The sequence below is a fragment of the Pygoscelis adeliae genome, unplaced genomic scaffold, assembly GCF_000699105.1.
Source record: "Pygoscelis adeliae isolate BGI_AS28 unplaced genomic scaffold, ASM69910v1 Scaffold130, whole genome shotgun sequence".
Taxonomy (NCBI): Eukaryota; Metazoa; Chordata; class Aves; order Sphenisciformes; family Spheniscidae; genus Pygoscelis; species Pygoscelis adeliae.
Genome location: NW_008824031.1, coordinates 2,311,664 through 2,336,910, shown reverse-complemented (window position 1 = coordinate 2,336,910; position 25,247 = coordinate 2,311,664). Strand labels below are relative to the sequence as shown.

Below are 25,247 nucleotides of genomic sequence, written 5' to 3'. Positions count from 1 at the left end.
TAGGAAGCTTAAGGCTAATCTTGAATTTCATTATATACGCTTTAAAATATTTTTGTTAAATTTTGTATATGTTTGAGAAATGCAGATAAATTATTAATCCTCATCTCAAACACCAGTAGATATTACAGTTAATGCAGTGATATTTTGACTGTCAGTGGCTCCTGTGTAGGTGATGAATTTTGTTTTCCTCATCTGTTGCTTTCAATACAGTATTCTAGGGCTGCTGTTACCACTGCTCAGAGCGTTGTAAAGCCAAAAGCGTAACCAAAGTTGATAGCAGCAACCATCTTACTTCCCTTCACTTTGAAATGTTTAAAATAAAAGAATTTAAAATGCTTTTTTGAAATAGATTCTGGAGACTTATCTAGATGAGGCAGAAAGTACTAAACTAATGCTTGTTGTAGCTTTTCCAAGTTAAATGCTGCCTATGTGACAAACTTATTCACGTTTGACATTTTTTTTTTTTCCTAAACTGTCTGAATGTTTCGATGCTTTTGTAAGAAGCTGGATAAAATTGAAACTGAGAATTAGCTAATTAAAAATCAACACTAAGTCAGTGTATTGATTTGATGTGCTTTAAAAATTGAGATTTTGAGTTGAAATTAAATCAGTTGCCTGAAATGTTCAAGCTTTGAGGAGCTTGTAATTTTTTTGGTTTTATATCTAATTTAGAACCAAATATAAACATATTCTAAGTTACGTAGTTATCTTAAAGGGTATCCCTCAGGTCAGTTTTGGGGCATCGTTCAAACTCCCTTAACTGTGCATTGCTTGTTGTTATACTTGTGTTTTTAGAGCTGTTAGTTTTCAGCTATTCTGATCGGTTTATCCTTGCATGTTCACTGTCCTGGTTGCAGCATGAAGCGTGCCAGTTCTCTGAATGTTCTTAACATGGGTGGCAAGGCTACTGAAGATCATTTTCAAGTAAGAAGCCCTACAATACTCTTACAAAAATATATCATTAGTAGGGTTTAGGATAAAAAGAGTATGATAAATAATAAAATAACAAACTCCTAGTGATTGGTAAGACCCTACTTCAGTAAGGTGTTTTAAAGCCTATGCTTAAGGCATCGTTCCGTAACACTTTTGTGAATTATGCTTAATTTTAAGCAAGTGCTTAAGTCCGACCAGTAAAGACCTTTGGCTTTTATGATATCAAGCAGTCTCTGGCTTTGGACCGTCTAAACCCTAATTAAAAAACCAAGAACTTTTAGAGCCCGGTTACTAAGTATTTTTTACTTCAGCCCCTTTATTGGAAAGGGCCCGATCATTTTAATTGCTGTACATTTTCAGATTCCCTTAAATGCGACTTCAGTTGTTCCTGAGGTTGTACAGGAGCAGTCTCTAAAAGGTTGTCTGATCTATGTTATGCTTCTGCTAATATAAAACCTTATTTTGCTTAACTGTACATGGTGTGCCCGATTGCTACTTCCCATTTCCAGTTTTTACCTAATAAGTCACTGTTTCTTATATTGTCAAATAAGCTAGCAATGTTCTGTGTTCTAAACACTGTTGTGCATTTTACTAACACAGTAACTGCAACTAATTTTAGGAAGACAAAATTGCTTCTGTACTAACAAAACTGTACGTGAGGATCCTCATCACTGTTTGTCCTACAGTAGCAAGAAAGCCCAAACTGTATGGCTCTCATTTTGCTGTTGCGTGGCATAAAGGTGTCAACTATATTATCTCTAATGAACCTACTGCAGAGTTTTCTGCAGTGTGAAATGTATGCAAAACTTTGCTTAGGGTGAACTTCAGCCAAAAAAACAGCCGGGGTAAAGCATAATTCTTTGCAGCAACAGTGCCAAGGTTTCAAAATGTCATGTCCTAGGTGCCCCTAAACCGGATCCTTAATACATAATCGATGTGACTTCCAGAAGAGTAACTTATTGTTTGTATGTACACTGCGATATTAAAATTAGTTCTCACTTCTTGTGAACTTTCCTGGTTCACCCGCTAGAGAGACTCATGGCAATTCCCATAGATGGGCTCTTGCGTTTCTGGTAAGGCTTGGGTCAGGATTGTAAAGGGTGTGTATCTACATATCAATAGATCTTTTCACTTTTGCTAGTTGAAAGTTGGGGAGAAAGACATTTATTAGAATATGGAAGAGTGTCCCCCTACCCAGCGTGAACAAGGCCAGTTCTCCGTAGATCCTTATATTTGTTTGTTCCTGTTGGTAAAACTAGTAATTTTGATTATTTGCTTGAACTGTCTGGACATCTGCTTAATTTATTTGTTTGTTTGTTTTCCCCTTCACACAGGAACGAAATAATTGTCTGACAGACTCGAGAGCTCTGAGTGTCAGTCATACTGATTTGGCGCATTGAGGTTCTTGGACAGAAGCTAGCTAAAATTCCTTGGTGAATAAAGAAGCACTGAGACCTTCAAAGCTTTGGTTCCTCATCATTATGTATAGGAACGCCTAGTCTGTAGATTTTGTTGGGTTTTTTTCCAATGGACTGCTGTTTTTACTTTTCTAAATAGGAACGATTTTAAACACAGCGTTAGTGGGTATTTTCTTCTAAAGGAGAACTATATAGATATATATTGCTCATTGCACTGCTCCCATTCATGCTACTTACATCGATTTCTTTAATAGGTCTGAATATTACAGCAGCCAAAAAAAACGTAAAAACACAAACATATTTAAAGCATACCAAAATGCAAAGATGTTTGAAAATGCAGGCAAAACTAAATGTGTAGCAGTAAATATATACAGTGCTGGAATGAGAAAAGGATAAATGTATGTGCATTACTGTATAAATTCAAATTGAGCATACTGTATTGGTGGGGCTTTCCTTTGCACCACGGATTAGTGTAATATTAGAAACCTTAGCTGGCAAAACAGCGCTTAGACACGGCTTACTTAACCACTAGATTGAGCTATTAAATTTTACGGAGGAGATGGTTGGGGTTACATTACCTGTAGATAGCATGAATAGCAATACCTGTGACCGTAACTTTGACACTTACTGATGTAAGTCTTAGGGCACAATAATCGATGGAGATAGGATGGTTCACGTTGATCAGGAGAAATGGAAAATGTTTTGACCCTTACCTTGTATGGTTGATGAATACTGAAGTTTTGGACTGCAACTGTCCCAGAGCGGCTGCTGTTGCTCTTAGGGAGACACCAAGCCTCAGGTTGACTTTCTTGCTCGTCCACTGGAATTCACAATCCCGTTCTCTGTTTGCTGAACGTGCTCCGACGTTTCCTTAGGCTGATCCCAGATCCTGCCTTTCTCCGTAATAGCTGATGACAGCAGAAGCAGGCAACTGCAGGCTAGGCTGTTACACTGTGGAGTAGCTGCTGTGCAAAGGACCGCTCCAATCTGAAGGGCCCCAGTGGAAGCACTAGATGGCTGTAAGTGGCAAGCACTTCGTTTGGCCACACATCCATGTTAAATCTACTTACGGTTAATATATATGCTGTCTGTATACGGGACTGCTGCTGGAACAAAGTATGTATGTTTTAAGTATTTTATAGGCACTAGTATTTCCTTTCGCGTTTCTGTAAAGCTTGTCATTTTGTTCATCTTTTGTAAAAATTCTTATTCATGTGAAGTTGGATGAGAAAGTAAAAAAAACCAACCAGCGTGTGTACAAATGCATTTGTGGTCACAGTTGTGAGTTGGAAAATGCTGAACGAAACGAACTTTGGGAAAAGCTGGAATATTCATTCAAGGTTAGCGCCAACTGAAGGAGGTAACACACAGGGACACGAGCAAGTTTTAGTATTTGAACAGGCTGTGAAGGGTCAGTAGAATTAGTACTTCTACGAAGTAATCGACTGGCTTCGCATCTGGCTTTAAGTTGTGTTACAATACCCGATGCAAAAAGTTGTATGTGTGATGCACTTGACGATGTTTGCCGGGAGGTACCTTATTAGCATCTCTTTAAGGAAAGCTGCGTATGGTGTACCTGCTATAAGGACGGTTTAGAAACGGTGGGATATGATGCTGCTAATACGTAGAAGTTTCAGCACAGAGTAGTGCAATTCATTAATGAACTCGAGCCGAGAACAAGTTAGTTGTTGCTCGGTTACTTAACAATATTTACTCATATAATGTAGACTCGTGAGTTTTAATCTTTTTATTAAGAGCTTTTTATATAAAAATATACATAATATATATACATTTTTCCCCTAAAGCAAAACATGTTATATGCACCCATTGGTGAATTCGGTTCTCTGCACAAAGCCAGACTGAGCCAGCTTTGCACAAAGAACTGTGCGTCGGGTTGCCAGGCTGGGTGGGTACCCGTGTCCAACCGACAGGGGCGGGGGAGATGGCGGGAAACCCCTGCCACCGCCGCCGTCGCTTCACTGGACAGCCTGCGATGGCGTCATCTGTCCCTCTGGCAGGACCCCCGAGAAACCCTCGCTGCAAACACCCCTGGCAGTCAGCCCGTTTCACACCGGCACGATGCTACTGCCATAGGAGTGGCTCAGTGGGCCTTGTAACGCGGGGTTCTGTGGAGCTCGGTGCTTCACGTAGAGACGGTTATAAAAGTCTGACTTCCAAAAAAGCCCACAAAACTATTTAGATGCAGAACTGATTCTCGTAGTAAGGAATTACTGAAAAGAAATTGAAGAATGTGTTTTCTACATTCATCTTTCAACTTTGAAGGAAAATTACTTTTGCAGCTTCTCAACTTGTGTAAATAGCAATAAAACATTTAACCATGCCAAATTACAGTGTACACGAAGTTTTAAAATGCAAGACCATGGTATGGTGATGGTGATAGCGAGGGAACTTTCTCATTTACGATTGTACTGTTGGTGGCGTTACTAGTACTGTGCTTTTAAACGTTTTAAAGCTTTATATAGTATTTTAAAGTGTGTTGGAAAATTAAATTGTTGAGCTACTGCTTATTAAACAATTCTTACATTTAAAAGGGTTTTTTTTTTTTCAGAGAGAAACAAATTTCAAGAGTCCTCTAATCCATAAATCCATAAAAGATAGCCAGGTCCTCACAGTATGAGCCAGTGAGCTGCTTGCAGTTGGAGAAAAACTTGTAATGTACAAAACCAATTTTAAGGTCAACCTTCCTTCTGTTTGCATCACGAATTGAGTACTGTCAGGACGCGGTTTGTACACATTGAAATTTCAGGTGGGCTTCTCAGTTGGTTTTTATGTAAGCCAATACATTTCCTCTGTTTCAGTTGTAGCAAACAGTCTGCATAAAGTATAAAACCAAAATACCCAACCGTATAATTCTTGGATATCTTCAGTACTGAACTAAACCGACAGCTCTGAAACAGAAAACTAGGAAAGACCTTCAAAATTGCCAGACATCTTGTTAGGAAAACTGCAACCTTGGTAGCGCTGTTTTGGTTTTAATCTAGCATGTTTGTCCTTGCCCAGAATTGTAAGGACGAACTTCATTAAAAACTTAATGAGGGCTCCAGATCAGGCCAGTTCCTCTGGATTCTGCTACCAACAGTGGCTAGTTTTGCTGGGGTATAGTCGGCAAGGCTCGCTCGTAGGATGAATCGTACGTTGAATTGTTAGCGATGGAAAGGTGCCTGTTGCCCTTCTGTCTCTCCGGTTGTGCACTAGGCTTTAGGAATATTGGCAATATTGGTTCTTGAGTTTAGATCTTATTAAATATTATTGTAAAATGTAACTGTGTCATGATTTGCTCCTTTCAGAGGAATAACTGAGCTATTGCTGTGATGTCTGTGCTTGCAGTACTGCAGTGATAGAACATAGCACTTAAAACAACTGGACATGTTATCCAGCGGTTGTACCTTTTCTTAAAACAAACACCACCACCCCAAGCCCTCCTGCAGGGTAGTAAATGAAAATGGTTTTAAGCTTGAGAAGTATTTGTGCTTAAATTGTACCATTTGAATCCAGTAATTTTGAGAATGGTGTGGTTCTGTTGTAAATATATAGTAAAAGGGGTGTGCAGTGCTTCATTGAAAGTGTGTTTACAATACTTGATGAGTTCAAGTTACTTTAGTTTTTGTTATGCAGGTCATGTATTTTGTCTGAAAGCTGCTAAGAGAATTGCATTTTCGGTAATGTTAGCCTGTACTGAGAGAATAAATGTTAAAAGATGTGATGCTGTGGAGTTTAGTTTCATTGTAGCAACTTTACATTGTCACAGACTTAGGGAAGAATTGGTAGAAACATTGGCTCTGTTTTTTTTTTTTTTAATAGTTTAGAATTGAGGGAAATCTTGAACATCTACATTTGATTATTCCCCCCCAAACCCATTCACAGTAGTCTCAGCGCACTGAATAGTCAAGGTCAGTAGTTACACAGTGCCACCATCTGATGGAGGTCAAAAGACCCGAGTTGTTGGGAAAGTGCTTATGCTCATAGCAAAACTGCAAAACCGTTCTTTAGTTACGGCTGCTTTTAAATAAGAAATATTTAGAGAACCATAGTTGGAAGTTCATTTAATGCTCCAGCTACATCAAAGAGCTGGAAGCTGCTCTGACGGTTGTGCTGGCACACACAACAGAGAGAGAGAGAGACTAAGAACTACACAGCGTGGAACAAGCGTAGTGAAGTCATTTTTAAAACCAGATCAATCCTTAGGCTCCCTGTGTTTATACTGAAGTCACAATTCAAGCATGGAAAGTTACTGAGTCTTTAGTTGTAAATGATGTAGAAGCCTTATACAGTAGTGGCAGCAGGTTACAGTGTAATTAAGCCAGATGAGTTCTGTGCAATCAGGAATGGTATTCTCCGTTTTCTAGGGCCTGGTTTGAAAAACGAAACCAAAGCCCAACAACAGCAAAACCAGAAAACCATTTGTAATGTCAATGTATCCTTCTTGAGGACTTCCCGTCCCGCCCTGGTATGTGGATTTCATGTGTGATTTAAAATAAACAAACAAACAAACCTTCCAAGACTGGCTTTAAGATGCTGCTTTTTGGTCTCCATGTGGAGTTACTGCTTGTCACAGCTATGGACAAAATCCCATTCAGAGTTCACCTGCTTGTCTTACCCCATAAAACTCTGTTGAAAATAAACTTCCACAAATGTTATTTGTAACAAATAGTAGTAATTCACTGTGATTTCATCGAGAAACTTGTAATGAGATTGTTTAGTGTGTTTTACTGCATCTGTTCTGTTACTAGGTCAGCTGTGTAAATTCTTTACCAAGCACAAACGAATTTGGTTCTACTTTTCCGAAGCAATGTTTCCAGAACCCTGTATGATCTTTCTGCTGAAAATGGCCTCTTTAAAGACACCACAGATCTGTAGATGAATTTGAAACTGTTTAAAAGTTTCTCAAGCGTCATTTAAGGTTTATTTTCAAAGTGTAGAAAAATATTTAAATGTAGTCTTACAGGTTAAAGATGATATACTTAATACATCCTAGAATGTAAATCTTCTTTGTAAAAAATACTTCCATTTTTTTTCCTGTATAGAAACAAATCAAATTGTGAAATCCAAAGATGAATAAAGCTGTATAAAGGGAAGGTTCTTAAATTGCATTTATTAATTTAGCATGTTTCACTACTTTTGACACAAGGCTTCGAAGAGGGCAAGTGCTTTGTTCAGTCCTCCTGAGGGTTTGCACCCCCGAGGCTGTACTAACGTCAGATGAACAACATCCGAGAGTTCCGACTGTGGATGCCAGTTACTGAAGGAAGGGGTGGAAACTGCTGATGAACATTCGGCTGCGGGGAGTGACTGACTGTTGACTCTAAGCTGGGGGGTCAGCTGCATTTTAGAGGTTCAGGCTTTGTGTGTGTGATGATGAGCTAGGAAACGTACTGTAACGTGCTCTGACTCAGATTTAAGCCTCCAGCTGGAGAGTTAAATAAGAACCAACACGGGCAATGGCAGGAAGACTTGCTCAGGTAAGATGTTACTTAAATTTGTTGGTGAAAGTGTTTTTCATAAAGTAAACTGGGACTTTGGTTACAGACTCTTAACACTTAGGTCTCATTCCTGCAAAAAAGAGCTGTAAAAAGAGCTATCGAAGCGTTACAAAACTGAACCTTAAGACTTGTATCTGACTGTCCTGAGCACGGTTCACAGTGAGGCAAGCTCCTGGGATTGGAGCCTGGGCTCTTTTGTAAATTGAAGGTCTGGGTTGCGGTTGACTGACTCCCATTAATCAGCTACATCCATCTGTGGCTTTTTTTTTTTAATCAAATTAGTACAATAGGATGAGCAATATATTGGCTAAAGTTCCTGTCCCAGATAAACGGGCCAGGAACAGAAGAGAATAATTTGAGCGTTACCTATGCTGCATTAGTTTATTGTCAGTAAAATTGTTAGGAAGGAGGCATGGAACATAGATAAGGATTTGAAGACTGAGGTAGCCATGCCTCTGAGCTATAGCACTCTCACTTTTTCCTCAGATTGAGCACACAAAGACTTCTAAGCTTCATGGTTGGATTTTATTAAAAGATACCAGAGAGTGTGGTTCTTTTCAAATACAGAGAATTAAGACATTTTAGAAAAGATATTTGGAGACAATTTGTTACGCTATTTGCACAAGGTACCCTTCGATGACTTAAGGGATCTCAGAAGGCACAGAAAGCGACTCATCCTTCTTTCTGCTTGGAGTTCCCTTCCTTCAGCTTCAAGGTGTGACTGTGCCTGTTCTCTTCAGGAACTCCCCAAAGGCAGTCACGCAGTCCCTGTCTTCCTGGGTCTCTTTTCCTTGCATCGTACTCTGTTGTCTTCTGAGAAGTCTTCTGCCAGAGTTCTAGCTCACCCAGTGTACAGCTAGACAAAACTTTTTCTTTCTGCTACCCAGCTGCATGCTTCCACAAGAAAAGATGGCTGCTATATCCTTAAAGAGTATTACTGGGGGACAGGGGAAAGGTAGGGAAGGTGGCTGTTTCACTACTGTAGTGTACCTGAAGAACACAAAAGGAATGTGTCTGGACTTGGCTTTTACCAAGTGATAGGTGGTCCTCTGAACTTGTACTTATGGAAGAGAGTTTATTGTTTAGACTACGGAGAAGAAAAGGTTCTCATTTGCCAAAAGACAGAACTGAGCAATGTAACTACACAGAAAAACGTAAGACTGGTAGACTTTGTGTTTGGGCAACCTGGGGAAGCAGGTAGAAAGGGGAAATGTGAAAGCTTAACAAATATGTGAAACAAGTGAGCATCGTACACTGGTAAGAGCAGGCATTCAGGTAGCATAGGCCAAATAAAGTCCAAGGCCTTTGGAAAACATGCATGAGTGACTTCATCTAGCTTTCTTGCACACTGAATGCAGGAGAAAAAAAAAAAAGACTAGAAAAAGCAGATGTTCGAGCAGTAGTCTGAGGACAACCAAAAGCGAGGTGCTGAACAGTGCAAAGATGGAAAGAAAAACACGGAAAGCCTTAACAACAACAAAAACCTGAGAAGAGTAATAGCTCCGCGGATAGATGAAAACAGCTAAAGGTGCCCTTCAGAAGCTCACTAAGGTAAGGACAGAAGACAGGAGATCATGCGATCCAGAAGCCGATCAAGAACGCTCTCCAGATCCAACAAAACAGAGCTGTGCAGAGTACTGGGAAGAACACGAACAGAGCCCTTGCTCTGAAACTACCTGGTTTCACAGCTTCAGAGATGGGCAAACAGAACAAGGGGATGGGGGGTGGTTTGTTATTTTTTTAAACGGAGGAGGCTAAAGAGGCTTTTGCTATGAGGGGAGGGAACTGGAAAGCAGGAAAAGAGTGGAAAAGAACCATTTGCAAAAAATTTGTGGAAGTCCTGCAAAGCTAGATATGCCCACATAGTACAAAAGCAGCACAATTTTAATTCTTACAGTAAGATGTTAAAATCAAGTATCTTTCTGGTATTTTTTAATCCTAATATTAATATCAAGTGGTTTTAAAATAGGATATCTGCTTTGTGATAAAGCTGCTTTATGTTATTTCTGAGGCCCTATAGATAGAAGAACAACTATACGTAATGGCAGCACAAGGACTAGAAACACCACCAGGCAATATGAACTGGTTGAATTTGAGTTACAGAGAAGGTACACGCTTGCGCTAAGTGGCATTTCTACATTAGCAAGCTATTAAAATTAAAAATGGGGTCTCCCCTAACACGGGGATTGCCACATCACACTTTATTGTGCAGCCTCCACCTGCCCACAGCTTTACTCTCCTTCAGAAAACTTACCTCACAAGGAAAAGCTGATGAACATACATCCAAGTACAAAAAAGATCTTCTTTCACAATGTAGACAAGGCTTAATGTATTGTCTTATCACTGTTTATGTATTTCAGCATCTATTTCTCTCATCTAGGATGAATTTAATTTTACTAGTAATTCTTCCTGAAGCAAAGTAGTTTTGATACTTTTTTGGAGGAGGATGCTTTATTATGCAAAGGATTTATTTTATTCCTTTCACACCTTCCAATTTTACTGTATAGTAGCAAGAGGATGGAGGTAGGTGAGGAGCAAAAATTACTCTTAAAGTCCTCACGCTTCCAGTGTGGTGTGACGCAACTCCAGATGATTGTTCAGGTTGTGATATTCGGCTGACCATCAGTCTCATTAGCAGTTGATTTGCCCAGGTTATTCCAAGTGCTGGAGAGACTCTGTTATCCGCTGCACTGTAAAGAAAGCATTACAGGTTTCTGCATGTATGAATTTAACATGAAACATCTTCACTTCTGTTGCAACAAAATTACACTGGAAGAAATGATCTGCTGTTTCTATATTTACTGTTATTTGCTATATTTAAAACAATAGGTCTTGGAAGACAGAGATTACAGGGTATACTCACAAAACTATACGCTAGGTTCTCTCTATAGCAAGGTAACAACTGGAAGACAAATGCTTCCATACAGAGTAATTCAGTTGTTCTTCCGACTACAGCCATGGTGAATACCCGCCTCTGTCTTGACCGGTCCCCTCTTGTGACAGGAAAATAGCAATAGAAAAATGGTTGAACTTTAAGTATTTGAAGTGTGTAACTGTTGGCCCCGGATTCTATTTGAAGGTATATTCAGAAGTGTTGGGTAGATGTAACACCGCGTACGTACCGCTTTCAACCCAAAGTTTAAAACAATTTTTTTTCCTGGAAAAAATACAATCTCTCCAGTAAAAGAATTACAGGATAACCGGGGAAAAAAACCTGAACCTTATCCTTGTTCTGTGTCAGTTTCTGAATCTGAGGACATAACTAACTCCTCACAGAAACACATTTATGTAGCACCTAGCTTACCTAGTAAATCAAGATTATAGTTAGGATTCAAACAACAAATATGTCAAATGATCCTCTTTTTTTTTTTTTCTTAAGCAACTAACAAAACCAACCCATAAGGTTTGGCTGCCTTTTTTTTTTAAGCAGACAGAAAATGCACTCCGTTATATCAAAGACAAAAAGAGATGCAAAAATACTTTTGTGTAAATCAGTATACCAGCCATTAACTCCAGAGAATTTTTCCCCCTAACTTGCTGATTAGGGATTACCACTAAGTGTATATGACAGTTTCTTCCACTTTACAGCACATTCGTTACTGCTGATCTCCAGCAAATAGAGTGTTGCTGGAGACAACACTAAATAAATACACTACTGCTCTTAATACGCGCTGGCAGTTTATATTGGACTTTTACAAAAAATATAGCGGTTAAATGCTGCTGTGTACAACATCATTGTTACATTTCTGTTGGGGACGACTTACCTACAACTGCACTGAGCAGATTCTGACTCGCTCACTGCATCGGTCACCTAAAGCAGAAAAACAACGTTTGAAGTTGACCTGTAGTTTTATGCATTTGTTTTTACGGAGGGTAGGGAAGGGAACGAAGCCAAGAAAATCCAAGTTATTGGATCACATATTATGCCAAGTTAGAAAACCCTTATTCTTTCAAGGCAAACTAAAAGGGAGTTGTGAAGTATTATCTGAGTTTACAGTGCTACAACGATTTAGCTAGCTACAACTTACACGAATTTAACTAGTACTAGGTGCTTAATTTGTTTAGGGGACCCAAAAAAAAAAAAAAAGGCAAACAAAAACCCACACACATCATACACACAAAATTGTTCCAATGCTGTATCTGTAGATAAAAGGTACTGAAGCCCAAACCTCGATGATTTCACTACCTTTTAAGGCCTGCTTAATGGAGCAGTTTGCCTTTGACTACAGCCTAGAAAAATCCACACCTCTGGACTCCCTCTGTTGTCTTCTAATGTCACAATTCTTCCACACAAGTTCTTCACAAAGTACAGCAGATTAAGTTATAGGTACTTCTCTAAATATAACTTACAGAATGGATTACTTTACAGCCATACTCTTCCTCAATGTTCTTATAGTCACAGTTTATTTCTGTAACTACAGACGATGTAATGAGTCACCTTCCATTAGAATACAGTCTTTAAGGACCCTTTGTTAGCAAATGGTCAGACTGTTGTCATTCAGCGTCAGGCAGTGACCTCATCTATCGTGAGCCAGCACCAAAGTAAAACTCCCATCATGGGAAGGCAGATCTAAGCAGCTCTCTTAAATCGCTCTTTTCCCTCTCATGCTGAACCATTCCAAAGTAGAGAGCGGATACATCTCGACTTGTCTTACGCTTAAATCAGATCTTCTTCTGCCTGCTAGATGGGCTCTCAAAACCCCCAGGAAAAAGGCAGACAGCCCCCAGAAGCCAGCCGAGGAACTTGACTCCATTGGTTGACCTCCTAGCGTAAATGCTGAAACATGAAAACCTTTGCTCAACAAAGAGCAAAATCCAAACCGTGCTTCCCAAGGAGAGCAAATTGTCTCTACTAATACCAAAATTCAGAAAGCAGTTACAGGAACTCTCAGTTTTCCTTAAAAGCTAGCTCACCCCATGAAAGATTATGTAAGAAAAAGTTGGCTAAAAAATTAGGAGTAACTCAAGGCTGAAATTTAAATCCTACTGAATCTTAATGGGAATCTTACTGAAAATAAAGACACTGTGCATGCCTGAAAGCTGTTCAAATTACTGCTATGTATGGATTCCAACACACTCCCTTCCAGTTATGGTAGTAAACGTAAGGTTTTACACACTGCCCATTCTGTAGTTCCAGAACTACTCCTAGGGAACAGAAACAAATCAAACAAGTAACAGTTGACTTGATGTTTCTAGAACCTCTTTCTTCCGGATACAAAATTCTTCTTGTGACTTCAACTTTTCTCCTTATCCCTTTTCTTCTGTTGTGAGAAGGAACCCTCAGGGCTGAGTACTTACTCATTTGATGGAAGGGCCTTCCGGAAAGGATGTTTCCCAACAGTGGCCTGCCTGCACATTTACTTACCCCTTTCTCAGGCCGCATTCCAAGTGTGAATGCTTCACCTCCAGCGTTCATACGCTCCTTTGATTTGTGATTAGACTAAGAGAAGTGGCATGCCGCTTCTACAGGACAGAAGTAGCATCTTGTCTAGTTTTCTCAAAAGAATATTCTTTTTGACTAGTATCATTGTGCCCTTTTTTTGGTTCAGCTTGAGTCAGCTTGCATGCATTCTAATGCTTTAGTAATCTCAGCAGTTACACAAAAATGCTGAGCTTCACAAAAATGCAGCAAAGTCCCTGGTGGTTCACTGCCTCCTGCATATGGGGAATATAACTGTGCATGCAGAGTTCCCAGAGCAATCCTGCTGGCGATGGCATTTGAAGCTAGTGTTAAGAAAGAACTGTTATTTCAGTTCGATGCTTTGTGCAGTTGCTATACGTATCTATTTTTGTTAGCTTTAATGGACAACCTTTGAGAGCATTAGACTCTATAAAAAGATCGAATGACATTCTTAAACTTTGAGAAGTTAAAATTTACTAATTTCAAGTACACCAGTTTAAGGCAACTTCAGTTTCCATCAATCATTAATACTAGTTGACAGTGTTAAACACAACACCAAGAAATCTGCCTACACAGACTTCCTCTCCGCCCCAGCCATTTATTAAATGGTCCCTATAAAATGAGAAGCAATTTTGATGTCATACCTGATTAATGCACATTATCGGAGTCCTGAATCTAGTGCTTAAACTGTGAAGCTGTGCTCCAAATGTCTGCAAATACCGAGCCTTCATAACAGAATCCGAAACTCCAAATTCGCATCGAAACAAAGCAGCAATAGAGTCTATGACCACCAACCGCACCATGCCTCTTGTGAGCAGTAGGGAAATCCTTTTAGTAATGCAGTTGTGAAAGGTATCCTACCACAAAATACAAACAGCCAGCATTAAAACAGTTCAAATAACTCTGTCTGTAAGATCAAGATAGTAACTACAGATACCGTCGCTGAAACACAAGCTGATGGAGTTTCTAATCATAAAGTGAGTTTGTGGATCTTTAAGTCTCACTAGTAACCATTTTTTGCAAATGTCGTGGTTTTACCTTAAGAAAGAGATAAAGAGACCAAACTGCAATGTACCGTTATCTGCAGCTCTGACTTAAATCAATTATGTACCGACATTTCAAAATCTCAACAACGCAATACTACAACCCTGAACCATTCCTATTTTGCAGGAGTGGTTCTCATTGAAACACTGACGACTTGAGACTAGCATTAAATACTCAAAACAGAAGTTAGAGACTATGCTGCTGTTCCACTAATGACATATTAACAGTAAAATACATAGTTGCTACATCAAATCCATACTGATCAAGAATCTCATAAACATGAGTAGCTGCAACTTATATCCTCCCTATTAAAAGGTTTACCAATTGAATATTTTGAAGTCACCAAACATTTCAGTTGCAAGAAGTTTAACTACCAAATATTTCGTAGGGTGCAACTTCTACCACATAAGAATAATCTTTTAGTCAGATGAAAGGTCCTTGTAGCTCAGTATCTTGTCTTTATCAGAGTGGTCTACAGCAGCCGAGTAGAAAGGAAAACAAGCTCACGGTGATAATCTCAGCTTCTGGTCATCAGAAATTTCAATGTTGGCAAAAAAAGCAATAATTTGAGAGTCGCAGTTCTTCTGATTGGTGCCACTCTTTACATCTAAATAGAGGTTCACAGCTAAGAGCTTATACGCATCCAGAATTACATATAATATCCTCCAGCATTCCACAGCTTTTAAAACTAAATTGTAATTCTCAAGTCTGAATTACAGTAAGATCTATTCTACTAAATGAGCTGCTTTTTACAAAATAAATATTATAATATCAAAGGCTTTTTTTTTTTTTTCCTTCTTCAAACTGAGGGGAAAAAATTACTCCAAAGAATATATGACTGCTTTCCATTCTGGAAAATGGAATTTTTTTGTTTCACTTACTAGTACATCTACATGAAACTACGCTGCACTTCAAACACTTCAGTGTTTGTATGTGGTCCTTCTGTTCGTACAAGACTCATTCTTTTCAAGTGAATACACAAACAACTGGATTCTCAGAATGAAGCAAGTCAAAAAAATTTTGATGTGAAAGAAAATACAGAACATAATTGCGATTTGGGTTTCTCCTTCAGTTGCTATAATCTGCCTATCTCTATATAGCAATGCATGCTATGTATATGGATACACACACACTGAATCTATACATAGCAATATATGACTTGTAATAAGCTATTGTGCAGTTGCTGGACTTAATCAGTGAGTGTAGTGTTTTACTTTTAGGGTATTTTAGAGAGATGTACATACTACTATAGGGCGATTCTCTCCTTTTTAAAATAACATAACTCTGTAGCTTCCAGAAACTACAATCAGAACTGTAATTAATATTGTCAATGAAAGGGACATGGAAAAGGTAGCTTAGCTGCTGCCTGGACCACACAGTGAATAAGTGGCAAGCATACCAATATACAAGATCTTCTTACACGCTTGCAAACTATGATTAAAAAAACCCCAACAATTGGAACGATTTAACAAGTGCTACTTTCAAGCCTTAGAGAAAACAGAACTCCTGATGTTCTATCAATAAAAAGCATATTCATGGCTACTTAAGAAAACGCACAAAAATGTGGGTTTACAAGGCAAGAATACAGTACTGAAGTTGTTTGTAACTTTTCCCCTCCAGTTCTACAATGACATCTTACAGGCAGAGGGGCAAGACAGCTGCACTGCTGTGGCTATGCTGTGCCATTACCTATTCCAGGCATCATTTTTCGTACCCTTTCCTCCTATCTGCTTAAATTGCAATGTAACACCAAAGTTGTTAAACTGCGAGTTAGTCAGGATACACACCACCTTTTGCATATGTATTTATATCCTGTCTCCAAACCCAACGAAGATCTCCCTAGGAGCTGCAGTAAAACTAGTAGCAATAAGTCTACTAAATTTAATAAACATAATGACTTACAAAAATCCATGACATGATTCATTCTAAAAAATATTAATATTTATCTTTTAATATCTTTCATAATAAAACACTGTAATAGACAGTTCTCTAACAGCAAATTGCAGAGATTATTCAGAAGTATTCGTTACAGATCTTAGTTCACTTTTAGCCTTTTGAAAGGTCTCCTGTATCAAAAAACCCCTGTGGTTACTGGGTTATAGTGTAATAATTATGCATTCTGAATTTGTGCTACTACTTACTAGGTCTGCTGCATGCTCAACAAAAATACTGTTTCCGAATTTGATCTTCTGTATGATTTCAGCTGGAACATCTGCACGCAGCTTATGTTGTTGATCTATGAGTTGCTGCAAACGTTTACTTGGGAATACATCTTCTGTACAAATGTAGACAGCTCCTGTAATCAAGGAAACCACCTCTAATATTACCACAGGGCTCTTACACATGCAGTTTTCTTAGCAGCACAAAAATAAAATAATGCATTCTGCACTCAAAAGCTAGACATACGTACCTGGAAATTCATGTTACTTTTTTTTTTGCAGCCATATTGAGTCAGCGATGAACAACAAAAACAAACCACTCCTACGACTTTCCTGTAGTTACCAGGTCCTTTTTTTGGTGCCTGCTGACACAATTGCATTTTTATACTCTCCACTAGGCGACTCTCATTTTGCACAGCTGTGGAACACCTGACCACCTAACTTGGGTGATTACGAGTATTGTCATTTATCCAACCCACAAATAGAGCAATACTGCATAGTTTGCCTGTTTTGGTCAGAAATCCAAAACACAGCACTACGCTATGCAGAAAATTAACTATCCCAGCCAAAACCCGTACAACTAGTATTTAGATTAACTTCACTCACTGTTTTCAAGTTTCTTGTTTTTAAATTTACATATGGAAGGTACTTATTGCCACAATTTGTAAGGCAGTTTAAAGAGGATCACTCATCCAATCCAGTCCAATTAACTCTTCCTGAAAATGGCAGATTGGATAAAAAGCATTATACTTCAATCACATTACTGTGAGTAATGTCTATATATTTTTACTGTGGTTTCTGGTTAACAAGTATGCATTACTGCAGAGAAAGTTAGCCATACACATCAAAGATGTCAGGGAAAGAAAATGCAAATACATACACAGTCTTACTTTTAAATAGTCAGAAAGCTATCAGGTAAAGCAAAAAAATTTACCCATGCCCACTAATTAAAAAAATTGTCTTTGACAGGTGAGAATTAAAGACCTTCCTCAATTATTAACACATGGAAAAATACTTCACCATCATCCACGCCTTCCATAGGAGGTACTGAAGTGTTCCCACAATTTCTATTTCCATTCTACCTAATAACAGGTTCAAATTATACTTCGGCTCCTTTTTACTTTCCTTGGCCCTGACAGCCAATAGCATTTATCACCTGAATATTCAGTCTCCATTCTTAATTCCCCAATTTCATTATGTACATACTTATGTCAGAGAGAACTGAGGGTTGTTAGCAGTTTACAACATTTGACAGTGAGTAAGGACCACAGTAAAGCATTAGTGATCAGAGCACTCATGATCTGATCATGATTCCTGAACTACAACATATAAAAAACTAAGAAGTTGAATCATGAATATTTTCTGTACTTTTCCCACTTTTTTTCCTAGCATTTGAGTGGATGGAATTCTGAATTTTAAACTGCGGACATGAATGCTGTCTTTGGTAATTACGACAACTGAAGTCATATGCAATACCTGTAGACACAAATGAGCACATATACAAATTTCCATCAGCACAGAAGGAAAATTTAAAAAAAAAAAAAAAGAGAGAGAGAAAATGAGCCCACAGTTTCTTGAATCCATTAAGTTCACAGTGACATCAGCAGCTTGTTGAATACTATCTGAACCTGTATGAAGCTCAGACAAGGAAAACACAGCGAACTATTAATTACATCACTTAATTGCTTAAGGCTTTTTAAATAGCTAATTATTAAACAGGTGAACCTTAACTCTCTTGACTATTTCCCTAGGTTAATTTCTCCTAATTGGACTAACTTTCATATCACTCTCCAACTTGACAGTGACAGCTGAGTATCAAACAGGCAGGTGAGTATCTTCACTAAGGGCAGTTCACGCATTCCTAATCAGATTTTCAGTTTCACGATTTCTAAAAAGCCAGTAAGTCAAGAAAAATTCCTAATCACAAATTTGACATTATGTGTATCTAGCACCAATACTCACTCAGATAAGCCAATTATGTCTTGGAACATTTACACCACCAAACTGAAAATCATTATGGTGCAAATTCAAAACCAAGTAAACAAACAAAGAAATAAAGAAAACCCACCATGACAGGCAGCTTCCTTAAGTCCACGTGGTTTCTGAATTTCACACTAACAAAAGCTACGCTAACTTGTGTTAGAATACTAACTTAACAATTCCTAAAGTAAAACATTCTGGACTTTTCAACTACCATTCTTATTCACAGCTGATTGCCTTTTGCACAACATTGCCTAATTCTGAAAGACAGGGATTTCTTTACCATGAACACTGGCTTACAGAGAAATCATCTGCTTTCTAAAAGTCAGACCTGCCTTAAGCAGTATGTCCCTTGCCCTCTCCTTGGTTTACTTAAAAAGAATGGAATGTCCATTACTTGAGACTTCATAGTTGTTCTTTTTTCAAATGCAGATTTCCATTTCTAGATAGATTGGTGCTCCATTGATTATCTAATTGTATTTCGATCCAGAGTTACCGCAACATTCAAGGCATTTCAAAACAGAAAACTGAGAAACTTGCTGAAAAAATAAACTTTCTCCAAAATTAACTTATCTGTAGAAAAAGAAACGTAAAATTATCCTAAAGGTCTTCTTTGCAGATAATGTCAGTACAGTAATAAGAACAGTGATAGGAACAAACACAAGGCAAAAGCAGAAGAATATAAAACGATCAAGCAATCTTATTGTATTACAAACATATATGCAGCCATGGCCCAGTTTCACATTTATACCTGATGAACAAGTAAATCAAGGCAAACAAGGTAATCCTACAGCTGTAATACCTGTAGGCAAAAAAGAACAGCTGGAGAAGCAAAAATGTGGTCCCTCTCTGCTCCACTGGCTCAGCAACCTAGATTTAAAATTCCTGATCAATAGATACTACCCTCTTCATAAAATCGTGACGGCAATTTTAAAGTTCAAGTGAACACATTTATTCAGGTTAATTTTTTTTAGTGAAACACTTGTAAAAGAAAGATCAAGAAGATTAATTCCTTCTTAAGAACAGTCCTACTTCATAGACTATTCCTGCCTCAGTTCAGTTTTGCAAATACCAGCATTCAGTCACCTGCCTATCTTCTACTCAGCTGTAACGCTTCTTTGACACCAGTTAAAGCAGATAATGTACTCCAGGTACATAACTGGTCCATTTGTGATTTCTCCAAAATATACGGTGGGCCAACCCTGTTTTTTTTTTTCTTTAAGTGCTGCTCATTTCACAAAACAATAATGTAATTTTAATCTTGAATTTTAAGAGAGCTAAGCCACATAAAATGTATCAGATGAGCTTTGCCTGGCTTAAAATTTGAGTTTCACAGTACAATGGGAGTGGCACTTTCTCCTAGTGGACCTTCATCAAGCCTCTTCAGCTTTTGTTTGTGCTGTTCAGTTTGAGCCACAATGAAACATTTGATTAATGAGAACACACACCCGTGCATTAAAAATACAGGAGGAGCTTTATAGCAAAGTTACAAGGGCTAGAAGAGATTGACAAATAACTAAACTCAGTATTAAAGACCGATGCCTAATTATGAGGCAAAAGCACTTAATATTCACATATCTTTGAAGGTAAGTGAATTGTCATAACCTAAATAAAAAGAGGAGACTAGTACAACACAAACAGAAAAGCCTATGGCATCGTGCTGTTTACAGTTTATTAGGAAGCTGTCAACACTAACAGCAAGTCAAGAGTCAGGGTAGTTCCCACTTCTGAGAAAGAAGCTGAGAGACACTCTTAGTAAGTCAGTCATCCCCAGGGATCTTACAGGCATCCTTCCTCACAGGTCCGCAAAAACCAAACAGAAACCACCTACTTCATCAAATCCCAGTGCTTTACTGTTATTTAGGCTAATAAAATGCTATGCTGGTTGTCGACCAAAACCCACCCCAAACCCAAACAAAGAGAAAAAAAGCAATAAAAAACCCCACCCTCAAAGAAGGATGAATTTTGAGTCCTATGAACATAATCTGTCATGCACCAAACCAGCTTGTTACCAGGAGTCAGTAGCAAGCATTTTTTTCTAATTCAGAATTCTAATATGGATATGAATTTGTCACATTATATTCATGTATTACTTATGAATATGGGCATATAAAATAAATTCAGCCAACATGTGATTAACCATAACTGACATTCTTAGAATGGCAGAAAGATAACCTTGAGGCAAAGGATGTCCTATTTTCTTTGTTTGCTGCCAACCTCCTAGCACCGAGAATCGTAAACAAGATTAGCACTAAGTCAAATGAAGTAAATACACAACAAATCTATACTGTCTAAAAAAATGTATTTCAACATCACCACCTAAGAGAAGGGAAGTTTCTAGCACTAAAAAAACCAAACCCACCCACCATAATTTTAAATCATTAGCAAAGTTTTAGCACTGAGATTAATCTTCTGTTGGTAGCGCTAGACTTCTATATTAGTTACTAAGCATTGTTGTTCTCCTCAAGTTTCCCAAAGAATAAAACTCCTCATACTTAACATAAGCTTTTAATTCCTGTATTTCACGTAAGAGATTCAACACAACCCTCATTTATAGACTGCAGAGAAATCAAGTTTCATTTTCTAAGTGCTATGCAAACAATATCTGCTGCTATGACTTTATGCAGTGTAACACATGGCAAGATACTGCACAGAGTAAAGAACTGCAAGGATTAGGATTCCACCACTCCCTTAGCTCTCCATCTCCTGCAGCAGGGTATTTCCACCTTCCATACCTTCAAGACCCTCAAAAGTTCTGTTCTCTCAGCTCCTCCAAAATGCTCTGGTTCTCTCACAAGAGCATTGATACGATGGCCATTCTGCCCTACCTTCCATGAAACACTTAGGAGTAGGTAGGTGGGGAACACTGACATGACAAAGCAATCCTAATAGCAGCAAGTGCTAGGTGCATAAGAAACAAGAACCATCTTCAAACGCAAATAATGAAAAGACTTGCCATTTTGTAGCCCTGTAAGGAAGACTGTAGTCTGGTACAAGAGACAAGAGTGCCATTAGGATGTTTGGCACCTTCTTCTGTACTCCATTCTGGTTTGTTCCTTTCTTTCAGCATAAATAGAGAGAAACATTGGGGCATGAATAAAAATGGATTTGCATTCAAACTATTTGCAGCAGTTAGCAGCAACACACGAAGGAATCAAACAATATATATTTGCTTCTGCTCTCATTAATGAAGTACTTAAAGCAAAGTAATGTAAGTGACAGGCTAATTACTGCCCTTTAAGCAACATCTTCATTTGGACATTCCATAATTTTTCCACATGGGTGGATACAGCACAAGAAATAATTAAGTTTCCCCACAACAAACCACTGAGCTGCCAAATTAAACCCAGCACTGCAAAGAAGGAAGAGCAAGATCACAGCGAAAACACACCTAAGGCAGACTACTAGGACACTGAATTCTCAGAAGTGACACATATTTCCTCCCTTTCTAAGACAGCATCTTATACTCCAAAGAAAATATTAGAAGTTAGATTAATGTGACAGACGGTTAAAAAAAACCCAGCAAACTATACTCAAATCAAAGAATAAACCTACATACTTTGGCAAAACCAGGAAAATCACAGGTACAAAACAATGTTAACTTTCTTCAGTTAGATTTCCATCAATTTTACCCTGTAAATCACTCTATTATTATCAAGCTAAATATTCTTCAAAATTTGAAACCCCCCAACTAGGGAATATGTACCCAAGATGTTTGTGCAAAATTATCTGACAAGCTGTTTTGCTATGGTTGTTACCTGAGGAGTCAATAAGTACTTATGAAAGCAATGCTTTTCATATATTGTTTGCATGTGTGTCTAGTTTAACCCACAGTGGCAGGCAGGTAAACAACAGCCAACAGTAATCTTGTATTAAATTATGCTGCGATGCAGGGCATGTGCACAGCATGCTCTTCTCTCTATAAAGATGCATTATTAACTAACTAGCTTCTTCCTAATGCTATTGCAGAAGGGTAAGACATGCACTGAATACGTCCATCTACTTCAATACACTGATGATGTCCTTAAAGACAGTATATTCCCCCAAACGGCAAATTAATCAATATTTACATTTCAGTACTTACCAGACTCTAATCCACCATGTTTGTAAGGATACTGCACACAAAGGCACAGTTGTAAACTAATCTGAGTCTTCCCAGCAGAACTTTCCCCGGCAAGTTCTGTGATTCCCACTAAAGGAATGCCACCTTTTAACAAGTTATCTAGTACTGAACATCCTAGGCTTAGCTTCTGGTGCTGGGAGGTGAGGTGGTCTTCATCCTGGTAGAGCTGAAGTGCTGCAGGGTTTTGGATTTTTTTTTAAATGATTAAAAAGGGGAAAAAAAAAAAAAAAAGGAAAAAGAAAAAAGGAGTTTCAGTTAGTATCTTTCTAACACACAATGATACAAAATAGAGGCTGTATACCAAGTTTATATCTACAAGGGATGCTTTCTTTGTTGATCGGAAGTTTTTCTAATTCAGCCTGGTCTTCCCCACCTCCCTTTCCCCACAGGGCCTACTAACTGAATGCCTGTTCAAAAGTTTACACTGAGGCCGTTCCTCCTCTCAAACTTTTTTCTCCTTTCTCTGCCTCTAAGGAGTCTCCACGGAAAGCTACACTCTGGGAAAATATTGCCAGCAAGGTTCAAGCACAGCAATTATGGAAATGGAAGGCTATAGCAGACTATGAAACACTGTACCAGGCATCTGGCCAAGGCCTGAAGATATATGCAAATCACAAGAAAATAAATTCTAAAAGTACAGAGCTGCCATGAAGTGTTTGTGCAGGAGGAGCTATTAGGTCCTGCTTGGTTTGGAATGAAGTGTTTATATCAAACCAGTTTACAATATGTAAGTTTTTCAACTAGTCCAAAAGGGAGAGGGAATCTTTTTTTCCTCTAATCAAGTTTTCCAGACTGGAGAATCATTTTGTCCTGTTTCAGGCAGGCGTGATCCTGAAGAATGACACCCATCCACTTCCATCTACCTTCAGGGTCTCAGAGGGGCTGTCCTTAGGATAGCTAAATAATTCCCTATGGCATAACAAAAACACTTGCCTTTTCATTTTCAGAATCACATTACTGTGTCAATGAGGAGCCGAAACCTTATTTTCTCCCAGTGACAGTATTTTAAGATTTAAACAGAATGGGGGTTTTTGTGTCGACTATATTACCTGTAAGCATACTATTTCTCCTCAGCGTGCGAGAGACTGTTTTCAGTAAGCACTGTATATCTGCACTGGACAGTTTCATCAGTCTTTGCAAGTCCGCTCCAGAAAGATTTAAAATCTCTTTTATTGATTTTATGTCAGCTGAAATTAGAAGAATTTTTATAAATACTTTTGGCTGGATTACAGGCTTATGCACAAAAGAAAAAGTTTTCCCACTTTCTACTAATCATTTACTTAAAGTTTATCTGCACTGCATTCTTGTAAGCAGGGCAGGCAACGTATACTTTCAATGTATCAACACACGCTATAAAAATTGTTTGGAAAATTATTAGTGGAGCATGGGGAAAAGCCATCACTTCTGATTACTCAAAAAACTTGCTTATGAAATAATTACAGTTCTAAAATGTTACTGTACATCTATACGCTTACACCCACAAACACACAATTATGCAAAGGAAGACACTATGGTGACAGATCTATTAGCGAGACATTAGCAAATTAAGTTACCTTTCTTAAGGGCAACAATTACTTTAGGGTTCAAGTCAAACTGGTCCCAGTCCATTTCCTGATACAGCACCAGAGTGAATTATCTGTTATTAAAGTGGCTTTTGTCAGATATACATGCAACAAAAAATTAAGCATCATTCAACGTGAAAAGTTTGTTAAAAAATAAAAAAGAGTATTTCTACAATCTATTTATCAGTTATCTTAGAAAAATAACAAGGATTCAGCATGTTGGCAGAAGTCTTCTCAGATGACTGTTTACATATATGCTAGTAAAGGGGTCAACTAATAATACTGCAGTCAAGAATTACGAGTAGTTTTAATTGCTCGTAATTCTGCACAGTGCTTTTGCTCTGGATTGACGCTCGCAAATATGTTGGACAGTTATTTCTATCCTGCCACCCTTTACATGAGCTTTTCATTTTCAAATAGAAAAAAGATCTCACGCACGTGCAATCTGGAATGATCCAGGACTATTCATGCATTGGATAGTCAAATATATCCTGATTAGCTAAAAGCAAATTTAGTACTAAAACATTAAAATCAGTTTGTTTCTTAGAACTTTAAACACTCTTTTTAATACTTTCATCTAAAACACAATACTTTAGCTGCCTAGATGAGTACTGCGGGGTTTGTTACTATTTTTCAGATCATCTTTATGAAGGATCGCAGCAGACGCTTAGAGTTATACAGGAATACGTGACTTCATGAACAATCCCTTTTCTAACTTGGGGGAGGAGAGGTTGCCACGGGTCCTGGGAACCGAACAAGTGCAGGAGAAGAAACAGTTACTTTAAAGCCACGCCTATTTAAAGCAAGATTCTGACGAGAGTCGGAAGTCGAAACTTACTGAAATTAATCATGACTACGACGACCTTTGACTGGAGGGACTCCAAACCGTGCTGCACGCTCCGCTCGCACCGAGCCACTCCATTGCAGCCGGTGCTCGAGGCACTGGGAAGAGAGGGAAACCACCAGCAGCCAATTACCGGGAGGCCAGGCGTGTCCCACGGACAAGGCACCGACCGAGGCCGCCCGGCTCTACCGCAGCCCACCCTGGCGCAGAGAAACGTGAGCGGCAGCAGCCCCCCGCGGCCCGTTAGTCAGAGGGGAGCGCGGTCAGGTGCGGCTGAGGGGG

The 25,247-nt window shown here is 38.6% G+C and overlaps 3 protein-coding genes across 4 annotated transcripts in view; 2 read left to right on the top strand and 1 right to left on the bottom strand.

Moving 5' to 3' along the window:
* The window catches only part of KLC1 (kinesin light chain 1), a 30,084-nt gene extending 25,425 nt beyond the window's left edge, over nucleotides 1-4,659 (top strand). Inside the window, exons 14-15 of one of the 2 annotated variants that reach the window (XM_009327779.1) lie at nucleotides 858-924; nucleotides 2,268-4,659. In XM_009327779.1, coding sequence (XP_009326054.1) covers nucleotides 858-924; nucleotides 2,268-2,333 — 133 coding nt within the window. In that variant the 3' untranslated portion in view covers nucleotides 2,334-4,659. The remainder of the gene's footprint in view (nucleotides 1-857; nucleotides 925-2,267) is intronic. The other variant, XM_009327762.1, reaches the window with a different exon arrangement.
* A 5,337-nt stretch (nucleotides 4,660-9,996) lies between these two features.
* On the bottom strand, nucleotides 9,997-25,067 carry XRCC3 (X-ray repair complementing defective repair in Chinese hamster cells 3). The gene is made up of 8 exons (XM_009327752.1): nucleotides 24,960-25,067; nucleotides 24,113-24,195; nucleotides 23,609-23,746; nucleotides 22,521-22,733; nucleotides 16,439-16,593; nucleotides 13,898-14,110; nucleotides 11,617-11,663; nucleotides 9,997-10,542 (listed from the first exon to the last, which is right to left on the bottom strand). The coding sequence occupies exons 2-8, from the start codon at nucleotides 24,165-24,167 to the stop codon at nucleotides 10,320-10,322; spliced, it is 1,044 nt and encodes a 347-aa protein (XP_009326027.1). The 5' UTR covers nucleotides 24,168-24,195; nucleotides 24,960-25,067; the 3' UTR covers nucleotides 9,997-10,319.
* Nucleotides 24,971-25,247, top strand: part of ZFYVE21 (zinc finger, FYVE domain containing 21) — a 17,944-nt gene continuing 17,667 nt past the window's right edge. The window contains exon 1 of the mRNA XM_009328356.1: nucleotides 24,971-25,207. Within this exon, the coding sequence (XP_009326631.1) occupies nucleotides 24,971-25,207 (237 nt within the window). The remainder of the gene's footprint in view (nucleotides 25,208-25,247) is intronic.